This window comes from Castanea sativa, chromosome 3 (assembly GCF_040712315.1).
Source record: "Castanea sativa cultivar Marrone di Chiusa Pesio chromosome 3, ASM4071231v1".
NCBI lineage: Eukaryota > Viridiplantae > Streptophyta > Magnoliopsida > Fagales > Fagaceae > Castanea > Castanea sativa.
The window spans coordinates 9,441,863-9,466,457 of NC_134015.1; the positions used below are offsets into that span (position 1 = coordinate 9,441,863).

General features: G+C 34.0%; 1 protein-coding gene and 1 pseudogene across 1 annotated transcript; both read right to left on the minus strand.

The window, feature by feature from the left end:
* Nucleotides 1–6,700: 6,700 nt before the first annotated feature.
* LOC142628111 (putative linoleate 9S-lipoxygenase 5) lies at nucleotides 6,701–12,712 on the minus strand. The gene is made up of 9 exons (XM_075802102.1): nucleotides 12,165–12,712; nucleotides 10,544–10,833; nucleotides 10,019–10,259; nucleotides 9,300–9,632; nucleotides 8,972–9,057; nucleotides 8,673–8,780; nucleotides 8,280–8,584; nucleotides 7,933–8,196; nucleotides 6,701–7,645 (listed from the first exon to the last, which is right to left on the minus strand). The coding sequence occupies exons 1-9, from the start codon at nucleotides 12,634–12,636 to the stop codon at nucleotides 6,892–6,894; spliced, it is 2,853 nt and encodes a 950-aa protein (XP_075658217.1). The 5' UTR covers nucleotides 12,637–12,712; the 3' UTR covers nucleotides 6,701–6,891.
* Nucleotides 12,713–17,389: 4,677 nt separating this feature from the next.
* On the minus strand, nucleotides 17,390–23,715 carry LOC142628464 (putative linoleate 9S-lipoxygenase 5; annotated as a pseudogene).
* Nucleotides 23,716–24,595: the final 880 nt, after the last annotated feature.

Here is a 24,595-nt window from a genome sequence, read left to right on the forward strand (position 1 = left end):
TGAACACAATTATATATTTAATTTTTGTCCATTATCGTGTCATTTGAAAAGTATCATATGTTGACCGGACCTTAGTATATTGATGGAAAAAGAGTGAACTAACAACACAACCATTTGGTCAAGAAAACGTCAAGCACGGACTCACCTAATAAATCAATCATGTGAAGTGTGAACTGTGGAGTGCAATTGTAAAAGCCACGAGGATTTTAGTCTGACCTTAACTCGATCCCTCACAGTTCCTCACGGCAACTCGACCAGTGCATTAATTGTGAGAATAAATAATTATTTTATATATGACTAGCAACAGAGGCAATGAGTGAGAATAAATAATTTTTTTATATTGTAATATATGTATTAATTTATTTTTTAAAATTTTTTGAAGATAATTAGTTCTCCCTAGATTCTCAAAAAAAAAAAAACAAAAAACAAAAAAAATTCTCCTCAAAATTAAATAATTTATATTCGGTCCAATTAGGTCGGTCTAATTTGGTCCACTTGGTCCAATTCTGTCCACTCACACAATTTCAGTCCCTTTCTGTCTATTATAGACTAATTGAGCCTTAAATTAATTCTTTTTGTAGGTTTTCTTTTCGAGTTTAGCTCAAACATTCATTTTTTTCTTAAATTTTGAGTTGAAAAGTATGAAATTATATTTTATTTGGGCTAAATTCTTTAGTTTTGAGTTAAAAAATACAATGAAAATAGACATTAGAAATTAGAAATATGAGCTCTAAAAATGAAATAAAAATTATAAATATTCAGAATTCTTATTCGGTCCATTCCGTCCTCTTTGGTCCAATTTGGGCATATTCGGTTTGTATGGTCCTAATCCGTCCTGTTAAACTTATTTAGTCCACTTTGTCCACTAAAGTTGTATTCGGTTGACTTCAGTCTATTCGGTCTTATTCTGCCTACATTGGTTCTATTCGATCCATTTTATACAATTTAGTCTTATTCAATCCACTTTGGTCATATTCAGTTCATTCTGTCCACTTTGGTTCTACTTGATCCTATTCAGTTCAAATTGGTCCTATTCGATCCATTCTAACCACTTTAGTTCACTTCAGTTCTATTCAGTCCACACTGGTTCTATTCAATCCAATTTGGTCATTTTGGTCCATACGGTCCTAATTGATCCATTTTTTCCTATTTAGTCCACCTTGTCGACTAAAGTTATATTTGGTGCAATTTGGTCCATTCAATCTTATTCAGTCCACTTTAGTCTCTTTAGTCCACACCAGCTTTATTCCGTCCACTTTAGTCCTATTCCGTCGACATTGGTCCTATCAGTTCATCTGTCCACTTCAGTCCTATTCGGGCCATTTTTTCCACTTTGGCTTATTCTGTCTGCATTAGTCCTATTTCTTCCATTTTGTCCACTTCGGTCCAATTCAGTCCATACTGGTCCTATTTGGTCCAATCTGTCCACTTCGGTCATATTTGGTCCTGTTCGCTCCATTTTGTCTACTTCGGTCATAATCTGTCCATTCGTTCTTATTTGGTCCACTTTGGTCCTACTTGGTGTTCCATTTGGTCCAATTTGTCCATTCAAACCATTTCGGTCCATTTTAGTCCTCTTTGATCTATTTTTGTGAACTCACGTAATTTGAAAAAATATGTTTGGGTTGAAATCACTTATTCTAAATCCAAATTTATTAAAAAAATATATTATTCTCAAACTTGTAATGTCTAAAATTTTAAGCATAATATTTATTATTACTATGATTTTGTTGAGCCTCATTCATTAACGTAGCATTTCAATCCACTTCGGTATGGCTAAATTTAAGTAAGTCTTTCTAAACATAAAGGATATGAATACACAAATATAATTTTTAGGGAATTTATTCATTTGTTTTAACGTCATTACTTTTAAATGAATTGCATGAGGTTGATTATACATTTAAGAAATATATTTGCGTGTGTGTGTGTAATTTTTATTTAAATAAATTATTCATTCTTTTGAAAGAGATTATCACAATAATCAAAACTACTCATATCAAACTTATACTAAATATGTATAATTTATTCTCTGAATTTTATTGTAGAGAGAGAAAGACTACTTGTGATGGGGAAAAAAAAAATATAACACCAAAACGTATGAACCCAAAATAAAGTTTTAAAAATCACAATGATTCATCAATATAAAGTAGAGTTGTAAAAAAGAATAAAAAATCAAAGGAAAGAGAATAACAATTTTTCAAGAGAGAATGAGAGAGAGAATAATAAGAAATCTATAGAAAATAATGTGAGAAGAAACAAAGTAAAAATGAAAAATATAGTAATAAACTCCAAATTATCCAAGTCATGTTATGTAATAAAATAACATTATATTCTTATATACTATCTTTATAATTCAAAATGATAATATCTATGAAATTAAAGAGAATAAAAAAGATAACAACTTAAAAACACGAAACTTAATCACATCAAACTAAAGTAGAGTTCCAAATAATACAAAAATTCATCAACCTAAAGTAGAGATGCAAGAAAAATAAAAATAAAAATCTACCAAAAAAGGAAAAAAAATGAGAGAGAAAGAGAAAGAAGTAACCTTTTGTATGTGAGAAAACTATGTATATGTACGGGCCTCACCCCCCGTCAAGCCCAATCACCCTAAGGCCAATGAAGACTAACTCTTATAAGAGCCACGCACTGATCACACATGGTAACGCACGTGTCGTCCAAGAGCTTTGAGCTCGAAGTGCTCAAAGCAGCCCGTGACGTGCCCCTGCCGAGTACATAACTTACATACAGGGTTGGTCCCAACGCCACTATCATTTTCTCTTTCCCTCTACCAAACATCCACTTAGATGAAACGATATTGGACCTCCCTTCCATTACCTAGGGAACGCCCCTGCCGAGCATCAAACCCAGCAGTGGAGCCAGTTCCAATGCCACTCTTATTTCCTCTCACTCCCAACTGAACCCCCACTTATGGGTAATAGTATTGGATCCCTCCTTCCACCCACCAGGGGAATAATCATGACCGTTCCACTAAGTTTGGCTATAAATAGGCAGAGAAGATTCAGTTGAAGGGGTTGGCAATTGCAGGAGGAAAAGACTAGAGAAAGTAATATTAATCCTCCCCAAGGAAGAAAAGGGAGAGTTAGTGAGAAAAGAGGGGAGACTTAGGAAACAGGGCAGCCGAGCATAACGCCACCCGTGGTAGGAAATCCAAAAGCCCACTATACAAATAGATTGTGAGCCCAAACTCCTCTGAGGCCCTGCAGCCTTATTTTGGAACGCATAGTATAAAATGGGAAAGAGAGTTGTAAATTTATAGTAAGAGAAGGGGAATACAAAAAGCAAGAAATAAAGGAAAATAAAGAGATAGAGAAAAAGTATGTGGGGAGTAAAGATACCTTGATGAGAATATGGGCCGATGGGTCATGCTAAGGAAGGCCGACCTGCTCTTGGGTTTAGGGCCTGTTAGTACTACGGGTCGGCCCATAAGCCGAGGATCCGAAGATCCAGCCGAGGATGTTTTTCCCCTCGGATTGACACCAGAGAACCCGGGACTTCATGGTAAAGGTTAGGGAATGACACGGTCAAGACCAATGGTTAAAGGGGGTGAACCCTTGAATGTCCTAGAAGCACCGATGTTGGAAAAATGTCAAAGGTAAAGGCTGCTGCCTCCACATTAAAGACCCTGCACCTACCACCCTGGCCGCATTAATGGGGAAGTGACACTTGAACAGTGGAAGGGAAACTTCTAGTTACTGTTCAAAGGCACTAAGAAAAGAAATATCTAGGCTAAGGGAGGAATTGGGGCAACACGTGTATAAAGTATTAAAAAGAGGAGTATTTAAGGAGGGACCTAGAACAGAAAGGGGATGGAACTTTTTGTAACCTAAAAAGAAAAAGACAAAGAGAGAGATATAATATAAGAACAGCTCTCGGCTTACGTCCGAGGAGGCCTATTTACATTATTCCTTGTTGTTTCCAGATACTGGCAATCTTTAGTTTGTCATTTAATCCCCACACACTTCTAACCTAGGTTTAAAGCCCACACTCTACAAATTCGTATTGTTTAAGGCTCATTGGGCCTGAGCCCATAACTGTTCTTGGGTCCAGGTGCAATTGTGCACTTACAAGTGATATTAAGGTAAATAGTAGTGGAGAAATGAAAAGGTAAAAGGAATGAGAAAAATTAGAGAAAGTATAAAAATAAGTTGAGAAATTAATAAGAAAAAAAAAAAAAAAACTCTAATTTTGGTGGCTGTATGTTTGTTATAGTTTCATTAAAAAAAAACTATTATTGTTTTTAATTCTGTTCCTATATAATTAATAATGTAAAACAAAAACAAAAACAAAAAGCTATGTTAACCTTTTTTTTTTACAACAAAAACCAATTAATTTTTTGGCTTTATGATGAAGAGCAATCATCATGAAGCAGACGTGATAAGCTGAAATATAATCATATTTACTTTCTTGGTTGGATGATAGAAAACAATTATCATAAAATGGATGCTATACATCGAAATTCTTTCCTATCTATCAACCAAAAAAAAAATAACCTCAATGTTTGTCAATTAAATCAATTAGTAAAAGTCATGTTACTTGAATAATTAAAGTATTTACTAAGTCAAAATTGCTCCTATTTTCAATTGTCAATTTAGAAGTTGGTAGGTTAGTGACACTTTGGAAATTGCTATTCTTTTCAATTGATATGTTAGTATTGGAGGTTTTAAAAAAATTTAATTGTTTGCCACAATCTAGCAAGTTGAATTGCTCATATTTTCATTCTTAAGTTCAAGTGTATTATGCCAAGAAAATAATTACATTTGACTTTTAAAAAATTGCATGTTCATTGATTTTACACCAAGAATCTAGGACGAACAATTAATCTGGTGAAATATTCAAATACCATATGCATCAAAGATGCAAAATGATCTTAATTTTAACTAATACTTAGCAAATACAAGCAAGTATTGCAGTTTAACTATAAAATATTATTAGGCATTTCTCCTTATCATAATTTCATTATGATAAACTTTATCCACCATTTCTTTATCTCTCTCTCAGCCTTGCGATATAATCTGAATGTTCTTTTGGATTAACAATATTATTGGATGGTTTAAATATTACTAATTGTCATAGTAATTGGTAAAAATAATCACAGAAAGTTCAAGAAATATTTATATTGCTCAATATATGTTAGGTCTCAAAACTAAATATAGTGGTTCTAAGGTTTGAACATGATCTAATAGTGTTTTAGAATTTAACGTTAAGTAATGTTAAGTTGTCTATTTTTAAGTAAAATAAAATAAATAAAAAGATGGATTTGAAATGAGTTTCGATTAATAAAATATATGTGGAATAATTTTAATAGAATTTGAATCGAGTTTGAGATCTATATTTTTTAATAAATTCAAATTTAGAATAGGTACTCTCAATCGAAAGATCAAAATGATCCAAATAAACTGAATCGGACCGAAAAAGGAGTGAATGGACCAAAGTAGATCAAAGTGGACTGAATAGAAGAAATTAGACAGAATGGACAGAGGCGGCCGAAATTGGCTGAAATAGACAGGATTGACCGAAAAGGACCGAGGTAGACCAAAATGGACAAAATAGACTGAAATGGACTGAAACAGACCGAATTGGAGGGTAACAAGTTGGCTCATGCCTTAGCTAGGAGAGTGGTTTCATCCGCAGATTTTGATGTATGGGTAAAAGAACTACCTAGTGATTTAGAGGATGTATTCCTTTCGGATTTTTCTGCTTTAACTTCATAATATGAACTTATTTGCTTCTCAAAAAAAAAGTTTAAAAAATAACGATTTCGAGTTTTCATCCCACCTAGCGACAATCACTAATTATAAATTTATAAGTTCTCATTATTATGACATCAACTATTTGTATCTATGTGCATCAACCATTTGTGTCATTATTTCTTCTTCTTTTTAACCATAGCCATTTTAAACAAAGTCAAAATACAATGTTGGGTATACTGCATTTCTGCTCACCCAATGAAATAAACCAATCTAAACCCGCTGAATCTTTTGCTCTCTCTCACAGGCTGCAACTTTTGTAGGAAAATTGGTTTTGTTCTTGACACTTATTTTTGGCTTGATCATGCTTGTTGTGTTTCAGTTTGACTTGTATCGAGTCTGTTTGATGAAATGCTTGAGAAGAACTTGGTTTGAGAGAGAGAGAGAGTCCCACAGATAAAGTCTTCTCTAGATGTGATAATTTGGGAACTTTTCCCATTCTTTTATTATATACTCCCTGGCTTGCAAAATTGTGGTAGATTTCATGTATAGCATTTCAGTTTGCCATAACCATAAGGCTCAAGTTTGTGGGTGAAAGTTATGTCCTCCCTTTTTTATCTGTACTATAGATGGGTCTTGTGGTTGTGACTGCTGATACAGACCTCAGTGGTGAATGTACAAAGGATAAACAAAGTTAGTAGCTCACCACTATTTCACCTTTGTTTGACAACTGAGATCCTCAAGATCACTAGTTGCCTTTTAAAGACAAAATAGGAGATTTCCCAAAGTGTCCACCTTGTGCTTGGAACCCCCATAAGTTTGTTTAGGAGAGATTTAAAAATATTCAAGTACAAAACTGTTAAGCTGCCGACGGATTTTCTGGTAGAGCTTGTTGTAAGACATATCTAAGGACACTAATGAATTATGTACAGTTTATGCAATCAGGTTCTGCTTCTCCAGCTTTATCTACATTTTGATGCAAAATGGTGCTTTAAAACATGGTTTCTAGTACTTCGCTTTATTTGTAAATTTCTACATATAGCTAGTTGAAGAAATGGTGGATTTATACTTACATATGTTTTCTGGTAGACATTCAAGTAAAGAATAATGATAATACTACTATATTGGAAATTATTGCTACTACAACATAACACTCTACATAGGAAAGCTAAAAGCTTTAGATTGAGACACTGTTGGGAATTCCCTTGAAAGTAAGTCCTTCTTCACTGGTAGGACAGAGCAAAGTGTATGGCATCTTCACTGGACCAACACGGTTCCTTAATTTCTCATCCTTGTTCCTCTTCGTTATTCTATCCTCAACTTCTTTCAGGTTCTTTCCAAATCTTTTAAAGGCTTCTATTGGTTCTGTGTCTGAGGTCCAGTCAAGACTGTCTCTTTGTCCAAGAAAAATCTCATCAGATGAGTGCCTTGACAAGATTTCTACAAGGGAAATGCCGAGAACGGACTCAAACTGGGAAGTAAATATTTTCAGGAGAGCTTTTTCAGGGTGAGACTTAAGCTCCTCATAGTCAGAAGTGCCTTCTTCCGGCATGAAGTGACGGCTCATTGCTGGGCGGTTTGGGGGGTAACCTCCATAAGGGTACTGTCCAAAGTTGATAGCTGCATGGAGAGCTGAAGCAATCCATATGATAGTAGTGCATGTTTCGATTAGCTCTTCTCGAGTCTGCATTTTAGGCCACCAGGGCTCATCTTTTTTGTCACCATGACCCTCCTCTCTCAGTTCCTTCCACCAGGACTGGAGTTCAGAGTCATCTCGGACCATGTCATCAGTCTTGTAATAGAAGGAGCAGTAGTCTTCAACCCATGTTTTGATTGCTGACCAGATTTCCAGCCCATCAACAGCATACGGGTAATCCTCTATCAGTAGGCGCAGACCATGCGGGGAATTCACATCCTTAACTGCCATTCCTCTGTGAATAAAGAAAAGGAGAAGCTTGTATTGAGATATGACATGAACATATATATAGTTTAGGTTAGACCATGTTAGCATTTTATATACCAAACTCCTAAGCCCTTAGTTGCTCAAACTTTCTAAACATCATGTAGTAGTGTTAAGTGTAATTTAGCCAGTTACTAGCTTTTTTAATAGCAGTTTTACGGACAGATTTGTTCATAATGCATTTCTGTTCTTTAGTTACTAGTTTCAATGACATATGAACCATGGATTTTTCACCCCTTTCTGGAGTATAAGATATACCTCTTGATGAGATCAGCAGGGAGTGCTTGTTCAGGAAAAACCCAGCTTTTATAAACTTTTGATGACATCTCCATGGAATACTTTCTTGGAAATACTGTTGACTCCAGGGCACCATTAGCATTAATGAGGACCTGTCGGGCCAATGCATTTACATTCATGGTGTCACGGAAGTGAGGATCTAACAGTTTATAAATTGGGTGAAGCATGCTCAACTGCCTATTGGTTGCTATCACAAATGGTTCAATTGCTGCATGGGTATTTAACCTGTGATCGCAATTAAAGTTATTTAAAACCCATTTCAAAATATGAACTGAAATAAATTTGCTGAAACTTCATCAAAATCATACCAGTGACTCATAAGCTGGTGATAACCGGAGTCATTCACAACGACATTAGATTTAGCCAGTTGCCAAATGAAATTTTGGACACCTTCTTCAGCTGGGGTATATACTTTGCTAATGGCTCCAAATTGGTCTCCATCAGGATGGGGCAAGCTCAATTCAATTGCTAGTGGCTTCAAAGTCCCATCCTCATTCAAAAAAAGGATTGTCCTGCTGGCGAAGATCTTTGTGGAAGTCTTGTTTATCCTAATCAGGTATGGCATTAGTGTATCATGATGATCTAGTATGAATAGCTTGTTGCTCTTGATTGCCTATTAAAAAAATTGAATTTTGTTATCATGGTTTATTATCTGCGGAATAACTGTTGACTAATGTCAAACAATGAATTAGAAACGTTACCTCATCAATGGAGAGCCCATTTAAGTATTTCTCGATGTGCTCTTTGGTTATGGCACTGGTTTGATGACCATATACTTTACTATCCAACTTGCTTTTTGGGGGGAATTCCTGTAGTTGAATTAGAAGTGGTTATGTTTAAAGATTGAAAACCATGATCTTGGTTAAGCTGTTGAGAAGATGGATGAAGAGAAACTCAACTGTGACATCCCAAATAAGGATTCAAATTCATTATTTTTCATTTTTATTTCTTTTTCAAAAAAAGAAAGTAGAAAATAAATAATGAAGGGTTTAAAGTTTACTTGGAGACGACAGATGGTGACAGGGTTTACTCCAGCCAGCATTTCTCTTGCAAATTCTTCATCAGTCTTCCAAGCAGAGCTATCCTCTGGTCCAAATCATCAAAGAACCAAGTTTAAGTGAAGGGGAATAGTAGAAAAAGGAACAAATGTAACAAGATCTGCAATATAATCTGCACATTAAGGCACAAGTCCATCACCTCTCCCCTCTGCCCCCACCCCCACAAAAAAAAAAAACTCAAAAAAAAAAAAAAAACACAGAAAGAATAAGTCACTAGTGTCATTTCAAACAAAATCTTTTGTGCCTTACAAGTCCAGTTATATAAAGTACCTTTAATCACTTGAGGCACTGGATATTTAAGGAATCCTTCACCATCGGTTCGGAAGATTTCCTTCAGCATCTCTGCAGGAATGTTCTTCCTAATATTCTCAAGTAAACCATTGGGCACCTTGATTCCTCCTTCATAGAGCTTGAGTATATCTTCTAAATTTTCAAACTCATTGCTACTAAATGCATCTTCTAGCTCAGGTTTAAGGAACTGAGCAATGCCTTTCAGTGCATAAGCAACGAAGTCTGACATCTTCAAGTGACCAAATCTTTCATCTCTGGGGACGTAGACGTTTATGCTAAGAAGAGGGTTCAGCCTACTCTCAGTGTTAGGATCTGTTGAGATCATAAAAGAAAATCATATAGATAACTGCAATAATGTTTACAAAATTTAAAATTATTATTTACTCTATTGATGAGTTGAAATCACACAAATTCACAACTTCATTCATCACTAATAATTTTTTAGCTGGATTATTTCTCAAAATATTCATGATTGTAGATAATTATGAATACATTCTATGGCATTTTTTAACATGCATATTCCCAACTAGAAAACCCCCCTCTCAACACGCATGTGTGCAAACTCTCAAAAAAGATAGAAAGAATATCAAAGGCAGAGTCTTTCCTAGATCTTGAATCTGTGGTTTGTTACTGCTAAATGTTAAATGCTAAACAAACACTATGCTGAAGCAGTGACTGGATAAATTAAAGTGTCTAACCAGTGTTGGTCGGTGGTCGCCCAGTTCTTCCCCTGCGTGGATAGGGGTACTCACTAGATCCCCCAAGAACTGGACGTACATGTTCTGGACCCTTATCAGGATTCCCCAAATCATTGTAGTAAGCATAGTCATAGACTCTGTCCCATTCTTGTAGCTCTCCCTTTCCATCTCCTCTCAAATTTACAAGTTCTTCATCTCTGTACTTGCGTAGTGGTGTTGGAGTTTCACTTGGAAGATATGTCTGCATAATTATATATCATGAACTTGAACATTAGTCTTCAAACACTGAACTCACAGTTCAACCTATGCTAACTAAGCAAAACAATATGGACTACATTTGGATGCATAAAACTAATATCCACTAAATTTTTTATTGGCTTCTGGGCAATGTGTCTCAAATATGGACAATTTTTCATCTGATTTTTACATTTTTGAAAGATTCAATTTAGCTTTTGTATTGAAAGCTAGAGTTGCATACAAAATTCGTGTTTATTAGCATGTATACTTCCTCCTATAAATAATTACCTTATTAGAGAAGAAAATGCGGTCTTTCTTGTATTTGTCTGCAGGGTAAACCCATGAATTGCAAGCAAAATGGATCTGACCTTGTCCTGGAACATCTTCAAGCGTGATACTATTGAGGTAGAACTCACTATGATGATTATTTCTTATTAAAATTGCCCCTGGAACTTCCATCTCATTGTCCCAATCAAAGGTAACCTTGAAAGCAGACTCGCCCGCGGTTAAGGGGGTGATTGTAGTAATCCAGTCTTCCAAATATGCTGGCTCTCCAAGTTTTCCTTGCAACCCGTTTTCTATAAAATAAATAAATAAAAAACAACAAATTTGAAATTAGTTATATAGTAATTCAGAAGATAGTAACCATCAACTATCAAAATGCTAATATTTTATGTGATCTGATGTTATTGTACATCTAAAGATATCTTAAATGCAACGGATTGATACAGATCAAGGTAGCTAAGTTGTTGCTTCTTGAAATGATTAAGCAAAGTTCACTATCCTTACATTTGAGTTTTCAGTTTGGCTCATGTCAACAGGTTTTAGTGAAGTGATCTGCACCAGTGTTACAGAATTTCATAACCTTACACATTGCTAACTCAAACAAGGGTATATCATATAACAACTTTCTTCTAATGCTCCAGTGCACTTTGTTATAGTCTAACTAACAACAAAAGACTTATTCCAATGCTACACTTTTTTATAGTCTAACTAAGAACGAAGACTTCATCTAATGCTATATTCTACTGGAGTGGACATAGGAGTCAGCACTAGACACAAAGTCACAAACCAAACTCATGGTCTAACCTGTTGGACCTCTATAATTTTGGTGAGTTCCACTTTTCTTTTTCTAATTTAGGAAATGAAGGATATAAATGCTTACATCTGAATTAGTTCTATAACATTTACTCTAGCTTTGGAGATCGGTGAATGAGGCTTGGAGGTGTAAAACTTAAACCCAATCTATCTCAAATTAGTCCGTACCAACCCCCAAGATAATTTAGCCATTTACAAGTACACAATTTTACTCACTAGCAATGTTGGACTAAAGCCATGGAAATTGGTTTCTACGCTTTCCCATTGAATAGTCCAAAGTCCTTGACTTGGTCTCCATGTGTCTCTGGGTTAGAGAACACTTTAGTACGAGAAAACTTTGAGTAGGTATGCATAGAAATTAACATAGTCAATACCAAAAAAAAAAAAAAAAAGGTATAAAGATCAAAATAAAATGCAAATTGACTGGGAGATTTGATCGTTGACTCTTGGTTGAGCGTCAAGCCCCTGGGTTGTTGAGTCTCATTAATCCATATCACACTGTCTTTATTCACTTTCCCATTTACTAAAAACAAAAAGGATTACTGCTACCACACTTCATTCCCTTTCATGAATAAAGTTGGGTTCCATTAATCTTATTCTATAAGGCCTGTGATCGAATTGATAGCATATTTTAGATATTCCCATAATTATATGCTTTTCTTTCTTCACTAATATAGTAATATTATTACTTGTAAGTTGTGACACATTGCTTTCACTATCATTTCCAAGGTGAAATCGCTGAAATTAGTAAAATAAGAAGAAATTTATTACCAAAAAAGAAGAAGAAAAGAAAAGAAGAAGATGAACTCACCTGGGTCACCATTGACAGCACTAATGAGCTGCAGAGAGACCTTTTGGCCTAAAAATTCATGCAGACGATCAAGGAACGAAGCATGAAAGTCGTTGAAGTCCAAAACGTTCTTCTTCATCAACACCACAGTCCCTTTGACCTTTGAGTTCTTGCTCTCATTAAAAACCTCCAAGATGTTGTGTGAGGATTTGGCTCCTTTTGACACTGGGACTCCTCGTGATGGAGTTTGGCCCTTCTTCTCAGCTGTTGAAGTGACACTCAGTGATCGAGATCTCGTCAACCCAGTGCTCTTGTTGCATGAAAAACCATGCCACTTCATGGTAAAAAATAAGGGTCTACTAGTTACTGATGTAGTAGTTTGATCTCGACCCTTGATTGATGATTTGACCGTGTAGATTGGCCTGTTAACCCCACATGAAGTTCCTGCAAAGGACTTCATAGGAGTCAGACTCAGATCTTTGGAGTGAAACATCTCTAGCTTGCTTCAAGTGGTTTGCTAAAGAATATAGGTTTGAGGAATTTGGAATGAAGGAATGGAAGAGATGAGTAATTGTTAAGGTACTTATAGCCTTTTATAGGTGATTTTTTTTTTTTTTTTTAATGAACCATAGGTGAAATATTGTGGTATTGAGTATTGACTAAAAAGTATTTTAAGATGGAATTGTAGTATTGACTAAAAGTATATATAAAATTTAGAAGCTTCACTGTTCATATTGGCCTTTTTCCTTGACCTTTCCTATAAAATTATTCTAAAGTTGATGCTTACAACTTTTATCATTTACCCAACAAGTTGCATATCTTATCCACCCAATTTCTTTATTCGCTTATCAAAAGAAAGAGTCTTTATTTTATAGAGAGGTATTATGTCTACAAAATTATAACAATTATAGTTGATCAGTTGTTATTGATTTTAATTTAAATTTGTCTCCAAAATTACTTTTTTTGGCCATTAATAATAGTCTGTAACAACCTGCTTCATAGAATTTATTGTAAAAATATTGTAAACATTACATTTCTTTATTTTATTTGCTAGAACAAAACAGAAGAAAGAGAATCTTTTAGGAAATTTGTATGTGCTGCGAGGGAACGAGAGAGGAAAGTTATTGGCATTTATTTGGTATTGATTAAGAAGCTTCACTTTTTCAGATTTCCCTTTTCCATGCCTTTTCTTGTTCAAGAATTTTAAATTTGGTGTAATGTTGAATTTCTTTTTTCTTCATTTTTTCAGCTAATAATATTATATGTTTTGGGCCTTTTGGCTATCCAACCCATCGAAATTTTGTCAAGATTTCAATTAATTCAACGGATAAAATTTTTTGCTATTATAAGAGACTAATTGGTGTCTTGACTTGATGATAAAAAACTATCATTCAAATCAGATCTGATAAATTGAAATCATAATCAATCATTAAAAACGATTTAAGATAGATTTAGGACAAAAAACCACCCATGAAGGGGTTAAAAAATCAATTTTAAATTTTATGTCCAGACATAATAATAGTGTGGACTTAGAAATCCAATCCTTTGAAAACGTGTACGATACACTTTCCTACAACTTTCTTGAAAATGTTTTAGAAGAAATTATCAATTAATAACAATAGCGGTTTCACACAGCCCACAGATTTGGATTTTGGAGTTTTGTGGGTGACTGGTTCATATTCATAAAGGTCCGTCAACTGGGCATTTGTACCGGGTGTCATTGATAGTGGAATCCGCTCTCAAATCTGGGTATAACAAGTCATTCTTTTGATTTTCTATGATAAGAAAAAGGGAAAGTTTGAGGTTGAGATTCGTGGCCAACTGGCCATGCCATTGTTTTTTCATAGTAAAAAAAAAAAAAAGGAATTTTGGTTTGATTTTGATCCTCTCTTGTTCATGGTAGAAAAGGCAATTTATGTTCATGGCCCCAAAATTCACATTATGTTGATGAAATGGATATGAGTAATGTTGGCCCCATAATTGTCCAATTTTTTTATCTGCTTCATCTTCTTTTTTTTTTTCTTTTTTTTTTTTTCCTTTTCAAGATTGCTAATTTGCTACCAAAATTTTCAAAATCAAGTAGATGACTAAACTTGAATTTTCATAGAGTAAACTTGATTTTCATTTTTGTACTGATAATTGTGGCAACCTTTTCAATCCAATTAGGCAGACGTAAAATAAAATTTTAAAACCTCATGATAGCTTTAATGCAAAAACTAAATGTGCCCATGAAATTTTTATCCCTTTTACTATGTATTTGGTTTAACTTTTTCTTTTCAAAAAAAAAAAGGAAAAGTTAATAGAAGCCTTAAGGTATTGTGTGTGTGTGTTTTTATTTTTTATTTTTTGGATAATTTTTTGTATTTCTTATAAAAATGTATAACTGATTTTTTCATAAGTTAGAAAAAAAAATGTATAACTGATTCCTTCATATAATTTTTTTTATTTCTTATAAAAGTAGTATCAAATCTCTTCTAAATGGTTTATTAACAACTATTGGATCCATAAAAAAAATATGGTAATCATTTAAAATCTCATTTTTTAGGGGAATTTGTATTTTTTATCTAACTTTTTTTTTTTTTTTAATAAGATAAATCAAATGAGAAATAAACTAACAGCAAATAAAGACTTGAGATGAGAGCACTAGGAGTACGAAGTCAACCCATGACTTAGCCCTTTTCTTTGTGATCATATTCATACTTCACAATCACACCTACCACATATGTTATAATTTAATGACTAATAAATTAATAAAAAGAACAGGAAAACCTAGCTATTTCCAAATTCTAGTGTCCCTTTCAAATTAAATTCACAATTTAACTAGGGGGATAAAGTATAAAGTAACCTAGCTACTCAAGCATCATCATAAAAAATTGGAAACATAAATTTAGTTTCGTATGGGTCTTTGATTATTCATTTAAATAGAATGTCGTAAGCTCTAACCACAAGTTCTTGAAAATGACTGTAATTTTAATAGTCTATGAGAATGGTAGATCCGTAGATGGCTATGTAAACAGGTATGAACACAGAATTAAGAACTATTGCCAATTGTAATTCTTAATTTGTGTTTAAACTTTGGTCAAGGTCTCGTGCTTGAATTATTTTCCAGGGCAATAGTAATCTGGGCAAGACTTACCATAGAAACGAGTGCTGAGCAAAACTGACATAATAATTAATAAGTCGCCATTCAAGATTCATTAAAACTTTAGTACTACTAAAAAGATGAGTAAAGATAATTATAATGAACTGTTGGTTCAACATGCATGGTTGTATCCAGCAAGAAAAAAAAGGCATAAATTTATTGCAGCCAATCCAATGTATTGATAGGATCATTTGCGATGTTGACTATAAACATAATTTTTTGTAGTCAATACCCTAAATTGAATTAGATTCCAATGACCACTCATTCCAAATGAGTGTCAAAATTAACAAATTAAATGGACATGTTAGGTGGTGGGTGTAATCAAAATAAACATTTTATCGGGGCACAATAAATTGCAATGTCTACCTCATCCCAACTAACATATCAATTTGTTAATTTGATATTAATTAGGACTGTTGAGACTAGTCACTAGAGCATACATTGCAAATAAATCTTGAATTAGACTAATAATTGAAAATTAATTCAAGGTATTTTTTTTATATTATTTTTTGCAATCAAATCATTCTTTAAATGTCAAACCAGTGTGCATCATTGTCGCGATGGTTACTCCACAAGTATAAGTGCTTGAAAGGGTAAGGACCGAGATTCAAGCCTTTAGTAAGGAGTTTTACACACACACACACACATATATATATATATATATACTTAGATTAGATTAGGGTATAAATTTTATCTTGTATAAAAATAAATAAATGTCAAAGGTCTTTTAGCTTAATTGACACTTTTTAGTGTTTCTAACATAGACGTCTACTATACCACCGCACACCCTTGGTGCGATGGTCACTCCACAAGTATAAGTGCTTGTGGGGGGCAAGGGCCAAGGTTCAAGTCTCTAAGAGGGAGTTTCACACACATATATACTTAGATTAGACTAGAGTAGAATTCTATCTTGTATCAAAAAAAAAAAAACATAGACGTCTACAATTTAAATTCATCTTTTGGCAATTATCTAATTATAAAAAATAAAAAAAATTATTGTCTAAATAATGTTCAAAAGTCGGTGTCATTATTTTCACATTTCTTTAGCGGGAAGCTATGCAATCCCGATTTTCATTGCAAATAAGAATTCTAAAACATTTCAAATTGTCTTCTTTGGGGGAGGTCTAAATATGCAAGAAATGTAAGTCTGGTTAGTTTTTAAAAGATTTTCTGTAAGAGCTTGTTTTGGTAGAGCTCTAATAACTCAAGCTAAGTTTTCCCAAGGACAATAGGTATGGACTTTGAAACTGCTAGAAATTCAGTAGAATACAAAAGAAATAAATAAGAAAGAGAAATGCAATACAATCAATGCCTTAAGAATTTTCAAAGTACTGCCAAACTTTGTGAAGGGTTTTAGTTTTGTTTTGGTGTTCTTAATAGAGACGTCAATTTCCTCGCCTACAATGAACTATCAAATTATATTATTACTTTAAGAAAATTGGTTTGTTGTCTTACTCTTAGCTAAAATTTGGAGACTTGTCTTTGATAAAGATCACATTTGGGCTCAAGTGTTTTGAAGAAACTCTTTATCTACCAAAAGGGCTCAATTTGTATAATAACCGATCTACTAGGCTGGGAATGTTTTTTCTTAAGGGTTCGGATGGGTTGTTACCAATGGGTGATTCATCAAATTTGGGCTTGATCAATTTATCCCAATGGGCCCAAGTATGGTTCTCATCCGAGGCCTACTTTACTTGCGTAAGAGAAAGAGAATCATACAATCAATGACATTTTTTCCCATGAGTGAGGCTGGGCTTGGGATTGGCTTTGATTGTATATGATTTTCCCCCATAACTACATAAGTCCCGTGGTTATTAGGTGAAATGGATTGGGCTTTTTTAGCTTAAGGCATGGGCCTACCCACATGTCAATTGCTATAAACCCACAACAAGCATTTATTTGGAAATTTTTTTTCTTATAACAATTTATTTGGAACTTTAATTTTGACATTTGTGTGTATTTGGCAATTGTCTGACTTGGGAATACGCAATAGCCTTATTGTATGTAATTTTTGTGATTTTTAATCTTTAAATGTCATCCGAGCTTCTTTTAAAAAAATATAAAAAATCATCCAAACTGACAAATAAAATTCCTAAAACCTATCTTACCATAACTGGCTTTTAACTTCTGCCTTATTGACCATAGGGCAAGGCTACACACTCCACAATAAAGGTTGTTAAATGTGAAATACACACCCATACATATTCACAATCAAGAATTGTGTTTGTAGCGAATACAAATTTTGAATTTTTGATTCATCCATATAAGTTTGATTGTTGAACATGACAAGTTAACCCCATAAGAAATAGGACTAATTTGTCACACACACGAATTTTCATGCACAATCATGCATGTGTCTCTAAGGAAATACAACTGAAATTTTTGCTTCATCCATTTAAATTTGATTGCTAAACATGAAAAATTAGCGTACATAGCAAAAGCATTTGTGAAAATGGATTAAGCATGCAGTTATTGTAAACAGTGAAGTGCAATTACCAGTTATTGTTTCCCATTGTACTATTAGCATTTTCCAACAAATGATGCCTTTTAAATCTCGTACCAATTGTTTGACAAGGGTGCTTGAAAAGCAGAAGAATTTATAGCTACACATCTTTATTGAAGAGGAAATGAGTTTTGCATAGCATAAGGAGTCAAGAAAGATGACAGAAAAACACTGTTGTGGAACTCTAATAACAACCCAAGCAGTGGTAGAGAAGCTCAAGATTGAGACACTATTAGGAATTCCCATGCCAGTTAGTCCACCTTCACTAGTGGGATAGAGTAAAGTAAATGGCACCTTCACAGGTCCAACTTGGTTTTTCCACTTGTTATCATTGTTTATTGTCATAATTCTATCCTCAATTTCAGCTAGCTTCTTTCCAAATCTCTCAAAGGCTTCTAATGGCTTTGTGTCAAAGGTCCATTCAGGAGTATCTCTCTGCCCAAGATAGACCTCGTCCGAAGAATGCCTTGACAAGATTTCTATAAGGGAAATACCAATAAGTGTGGGGAGCTGGGCAGTGATTGTTTTCAAGTAATCCTTATCAAGGTCTAATTTGAGTTCTTCATATTCAGGAGTGCCTACTTCAGGCATGAATCTCCGGCTTATTGTTGGCCGGTTTGGGAGGTATCCTGCATAAGGGTACTGTCCAAAGTTAACTGCTGCATGGAGAGCAGAAGCAATCCATATAATGATTGTGCATGTTTCAACAAGCTCTTCATGCGTCTGCATTTTAGGCCACCAGAGCTCGTCTTTCTTGTCACCATGACCCTTCTCTCTGAGTTCCTTCCAACAGGATTGGAGTTCAGCATCTTTCTAAACTACGCTATCAGTCTCATAGTAGAAGGAACAATATTCTTTAACCCATGATTTAATTGCTGACAAGATTTCAAGGCCATCAACAGCATATGGATAGTCCTCAATCACTAAGCGGAGACCATGTGGCGAATTTGGATCCTTAACTGCCATTCCTGAATTCAGCAAAAGAAGTGGCATGTCATTGGAAAAAAGACCATAACAACGAATGTTTTCATTTTATTCGTAGTAGTTTAGGCCTTTAGACAAATAAAACATCTAAAACTTGAAGGTTCGGCCTTTACACCAATAAGATTACCAAAATTTGAAGTCTTAAATTTTGCCTCAACCATTCTTCAAGCATTATGCATTTGTGGATTATATTATTTAGCCATTTTGAAGGAAATATTAACACTGCATTTCTAATTTAAGTTACTTATAATGCCAGATATCTCATACACCGTGAATATGTCATTATGTTCTGCAGTGTAAGATTTACCTCTTGATGAGGTCTGCAGGAAGTGCTTGCTCGGGGAAAACCCAGTCCTTATAAACTACTGATGACATCTCCATGGAATACTTTGCTGGAAAAACTGTCAACTCCAGAAGTCCACCACCATTAATGAGGATCTGCCAAGCGAATGCATTTATATTCATGGTGTCATGGAAATGAGGATGCAAAAGCTTGTAAATTGGATGGAGCACACTCAGCTGCCTGTTTGTTGCTATCACAAATGGCTCAATCACCGCGTGGGTAATTAACCTGTGACCAATACAAAAGGCATTTCAAAACTCATTTTAAAATATAGACAAGTATCATTTCCTAGGCTTTCGTTGACAGAGGTATACCAATGGCTAATTAGCTGATGGTAACCTGAGTCATTAACAGCAACATAAGCCTTTGCCAGTTGCCAAATAGAACCTTCAATTCCTTGTTCAGCTGGTATGTATACTTTGCTAATGGCACCAAATTGGTCTCCTTTAGGATGGGGCAAGCTTAATTCAATCACTAATGGCTTCAAAGCACCATCATTTTTCAAGAAAAGGAGTGTCCTGCTGGCATAAGTCTTTGTGGAAGTTGAATTTATCCGCCTCAAGTAAGGCATGAAAGCATCGTGGTGATCCAATATGAATAACTTGTTCTTCTTGATTGCCTATAACCAAATTCATGTTAATCATTATTAATTAATGTTTATAAGAGCAAATTAGTTAACTATAATTGCAAAACAACTGCAAACTACTATACCCTAAAGTATTATGTGGAATAAATGAACCAAGGAACTTTACCTCCTCAATGGTGAGTCCATCTATGTTATTTTCTATGTGTTCTTTGGCAATTGTACTATTTTGATCTCCATACACTTTGGGATCTAGCTTGCTTGTGGGTGGGAATTCCTGCAATAATTTAGAATGCATCATTATTAACACTGAAACACATTGATCCTCCATTTGAAAGTTGAGAGGATGGAGGAAAAGAAAAATAAATTTGGCATCCAGAATAAAGAATCTAAAACAAATGGATGCTTAAGAATACTTTGAGGCAACCAATGTTGACAGGGTTTACCCCAGCCAGCATCTCTCCTGTAAATTCTTCATCAGTCCTCCATGCAGACCTATCTTCTGCTCCAAGTCAAGGAAACAAAGCAATTCAATTTAAAGAAAAAGCATTTGAAGAATCAGAAATCTGCAAGCTTTTGAATCTGTCACCAAAAATGGCTGTGCCATGGAAAAAGATATGATACCTTTAATCACTTGGGGCATTGGGTATTTGAGGAGTCCTTCACCATCTGTGGGGAAAACTTCCTTGAGCATCTCTGCGGGGATGTTGTCTCTAATATTTTTAACTGCACCTTCAGGCAACTTAATTCCTCCTTCATAGAGTTTAAGTACATCTTGCAAACTTTCAAACTCATTTGGAGTGCTGTCAAATAGAGATTCTAGCTCAGGTTTCAGGAACTGGCCTACCGATTTCAGTGCATAAGCAAGGAAGTCCGACAGCTTCAAGTGACCAAATCGTTCATCTCTTGGAACATAAATGTTTAAGCTCATAAGCAGCTTCATCCTACTCTCACTGTTAGGATCTGTACAGACAACGAAATCACTCCAACTTTTCAGTGAAAAACACATTCTGATTTCATTATTAAAAATACATTAATGAATCTAATTGTCAAAATTATTCATGATACTATGACAGAATTATTTGTCATATTAACTGCCATTGCTAGTAACTACAAAAATTCTAAACAAGTAACTAAAAATTAAATTGAAATGTCTAACCTGTCTTCGTTGGTGGTCGCCCAGTTCTTCCCCTACGAGGGTAAGGGTACTCACTAGAACCTCCGAGAACTGGACGGGCATATTTGGCATTTTTATCTGGATCCCCCAAGTCATTGTAGTAAGCATAGTCATACACCCTGTCCCATTCCTGAAGCTCTCCTGTTCCATCTCCTCTCAAGTCCACTAGTTCTTTTTCTAGGAGCTTTAGCAGTGGCACTGGTGTTTCACTAGGAAGATATGTCTACAAAAATGTAATTGCCTCAACTTGTTACTATATGATGTAGTTCACAGTCAAAACACCTAGCTTATGCCAAGTTAGAGCTGTCACAAATTTACCATCAGTTACAGCATTAAGTTTTCTGGGGTAAATTTAAACTATTAGGAAGAACAACTTGTAGCTGGTCTTCTAGATGACCCTCTATGTACATCAACTTTGGATGCAAGTTCATATCAGATTTCAGTTGGAAGCTTCATGCGATTTAGCTGAAAATGTGCTTGCATCTGCAAGGCCATTATAGATATATGGAAATCCATAGAAGATATTTCATCTTGCTTGCATAAGTTACAACAACTAAACAAGGGTGTGTTTCAATAAACTTGTAGGAGGTTTCACTTCAAAGTTCAAACTACTATAGTTTGTGCTAAACTTGTATTTGTCACTATTTCTTTTCTTGTGGTTTTAAGTAAAATATTTGGAAACTTTGGAACATCATGATCAATGCATAAATCCTCATATAATTTATTACCTTGTTGGAGAAGAAAACACAGTCCTTTCTGTATTTGTCTGCAGGATAAACCCATGAAATGCAAACAAAATGGACTCTGCCTTGACCTGGTACATCTTCAAGCGTAAACTTTTAAGATAGAACTCACTGTGATGGTTATTTTTTATTAAAAATGCTCCTGGAACTCCTATTTCATTGTCCCAGTCAAAGGTAACCTTGAATGCTGACTCTCCTGATGTTAAGGAGGTGATTGTGGTTATCCAATTTTCCAAATATGCTGGCCTTCCAAGTTTCCCTTGCAACCCATTTGCTACAAAAACATATCAAACAATAATTGGTTCTATAATGATCCAGAAGCCAATAACTAAATCACCAATTAGAGAAATTTCATAAAATTTGTCACTAGCAAAAGATGATATGGATCCATCAAAGAAATAATGCAGAGCTACATCAGGATTGGTCATAAACATCCAAAATCTTGTTTATGAGCCCTTTGTATATTTAGTGTGTTCCAATTTGGTCCAAACCTGCAATGTCTAATTACACTACAGAATTAGTTTAGCGCTTTTTTTAGAAGATAATGTAGCGTTTCTATATGTTCAAGCCACTTTGTGAGTGAGCCTTACTGTCTTAAAGTCTTAACAACCATCTTATGCAACAATTTGCCACGACCAAAAAGTTGATGATTAAAAATCATAAATATGGTTTTGAAATTTGCATTAAGTCACTGAATATTTTACTTAATTTGATCCGGAAAACAGGTTTTTTTTTTTTTTAATAATTCGTTAGTTGGGATAGTTAGAACACTAGAAGATGTCAACCAGTTGAGTTAGAAGGTCTTGAATAAACTATTTTAAGGTTTTCTAAATACTGAATAGAGATCCATTAAAAAGAATATTATTCATTTTTACATTTTTCAAGTGTTGTTGGGTGCAGCTTTTTTTTTTTTTTTTGTTTTTTTTTTTGTTGAAGATACAGAGGGCAGGTTTAGTAATATACAATATTTACGCTTTCTAACAAATGCAATAATTAAGATACATTGGCTTAAAACTAATTCTAGACTTTTAGTAAGCACAAAAGGCAATAAAAAAAAGTGAATTTTTATTCTTTCACATCAACTTTTATATTCTAAATTTCGACAGTATTTTTCAAAAAAAAAAAAAAAAGTGGACATTATGCTCGAGAAATTTATAACATAATTGGTTGGCACCAAAAGATGTTGACATAATTGTTTGGAGTTTTTGTAGCTTAATTGGTTAGCACCTCGATCAAGTATTTTTCTGATAGTTCAAATCAAATCTTTATCTCTGTTGTTACAATCGAATTATCAAAAAATAAAAATATATGGACATTATCTTTTTCCCTTTTTAAAATGTGTACACTGGTACATAAATTGTGGCTATTTATTTAAAATAATGGACTTAAATGAATGTAAGATAATATTTTGCCTAAAAAACAGCCCTGACCAGAAGAATTGGTTGTTTTGGACTAGATATTGAGTACAGTAAGGGTATATTGCAAGTGACGATCACAAACGTGGCCTATTTAACAAATCTTCAGCACATTTTTCGTTCCATTCAAGAATGTTTATATATATATATATATATATATATATATATACACACGTATATACATATATACATATATATGATTTCCATTTTCATTCTAAAAAATGAATTCAAGATAAAAGAAGAAGATGACAAATTGATAATGATGATAATTTATTATAAAAATTTTTTTAAAAAAAAAAAGAAAAAACGAAGAAGAAAGTTTTGGTTTGTTTACATTGTTTCTTTTAATAACACGATCGCCATTAGAAAACCAATAGCTTAAGACAATTCAACAAGAAAAAAATATCATAAAGAAAGAAAGAAAGAACCAAAATTAGAACTTGTTATGAACAATGGAGAAAAAAAGAAAGAACTAACCAGGGTCACCATTAACAGCACTAATGAGCTGAAAAGAAACCTTTTGGCCTAACAACTCATGGAAATCATCAAGAACAGAGGCATTGAAATCATTGAAGTCCAAAACATTCTTTTTCATCAACACCACTGTCCCTTCAATCTTCTTCTTCCCATTTTCATCTTTATCTATTAATGCTTTGAATCTGTTGATGATGTTTCGAAGCATCTCTAATAACTAGTTCAAGCACTAAGCAAAGAATATGATAAAGAAAGTTTTGTTTTGAGGGCAAAATAATAATTTTGTTGGATGTGAGGAATGTAATGAGAAGATTTTGAGGTATTTATAAAGAGAGAAGATTGGAAAAAAAGTGGCATTTTACAAAAAAAAACTTCATTTGTTTATGTGGGGGTACGTTCCTCTTAATTTTCCTATGCAAAGACTTTGGTGCCATTTTTTATTTTTATTTTTATGAACTTATCTTAAATCAATTTTTTATTCTCTTCTAGGGAGTACTTCGACACTTTGTTCTTGTACTTTGACACTTGTTCTTTACTATGTTCTTGTACATAATTTCTTTTAGTGACTAAGATAATTAGCTTAGATTGTAGTAGCTATATATGATTTTATTGGTACAGAGAATAAGGTTTTAGAGGGTTTTAAGGTTAGAGACTTTTTGGATTCTCTTAATTTTAAGGACCAACTTAAACATGTATATATTTCCTAAAAAAAAAAAAATTAAAGATTGCCTTAAAAACATTAGTTTAGGAAATATTTTTAAAAACTTTTTATGAAAAAAAAAAAAAAAAAAACATAATAGATATTTTTGACAACTTTTTATACTTCTATGGTATTAAAATTTTTCTAGAATAAAAGAATGCTCTAAAGACATTCACTAACAAAAACAAAAAAAGGGCAAATTCTTTTTACATTAGCGGCCTTTTAAGTAAACGATAGCCTGAAAAGTGGTGTACAGAAACGGTAATCGCAAACCCGTCACAAAACAAGTCAGATAACGTGAAAAATATGAATCTGTAAAGTCGAAAAGAATCGCCTCAATAAGTCTCAAATGTTTCACTCACTTTAATTGTCTCCTCTATCTTTTCGG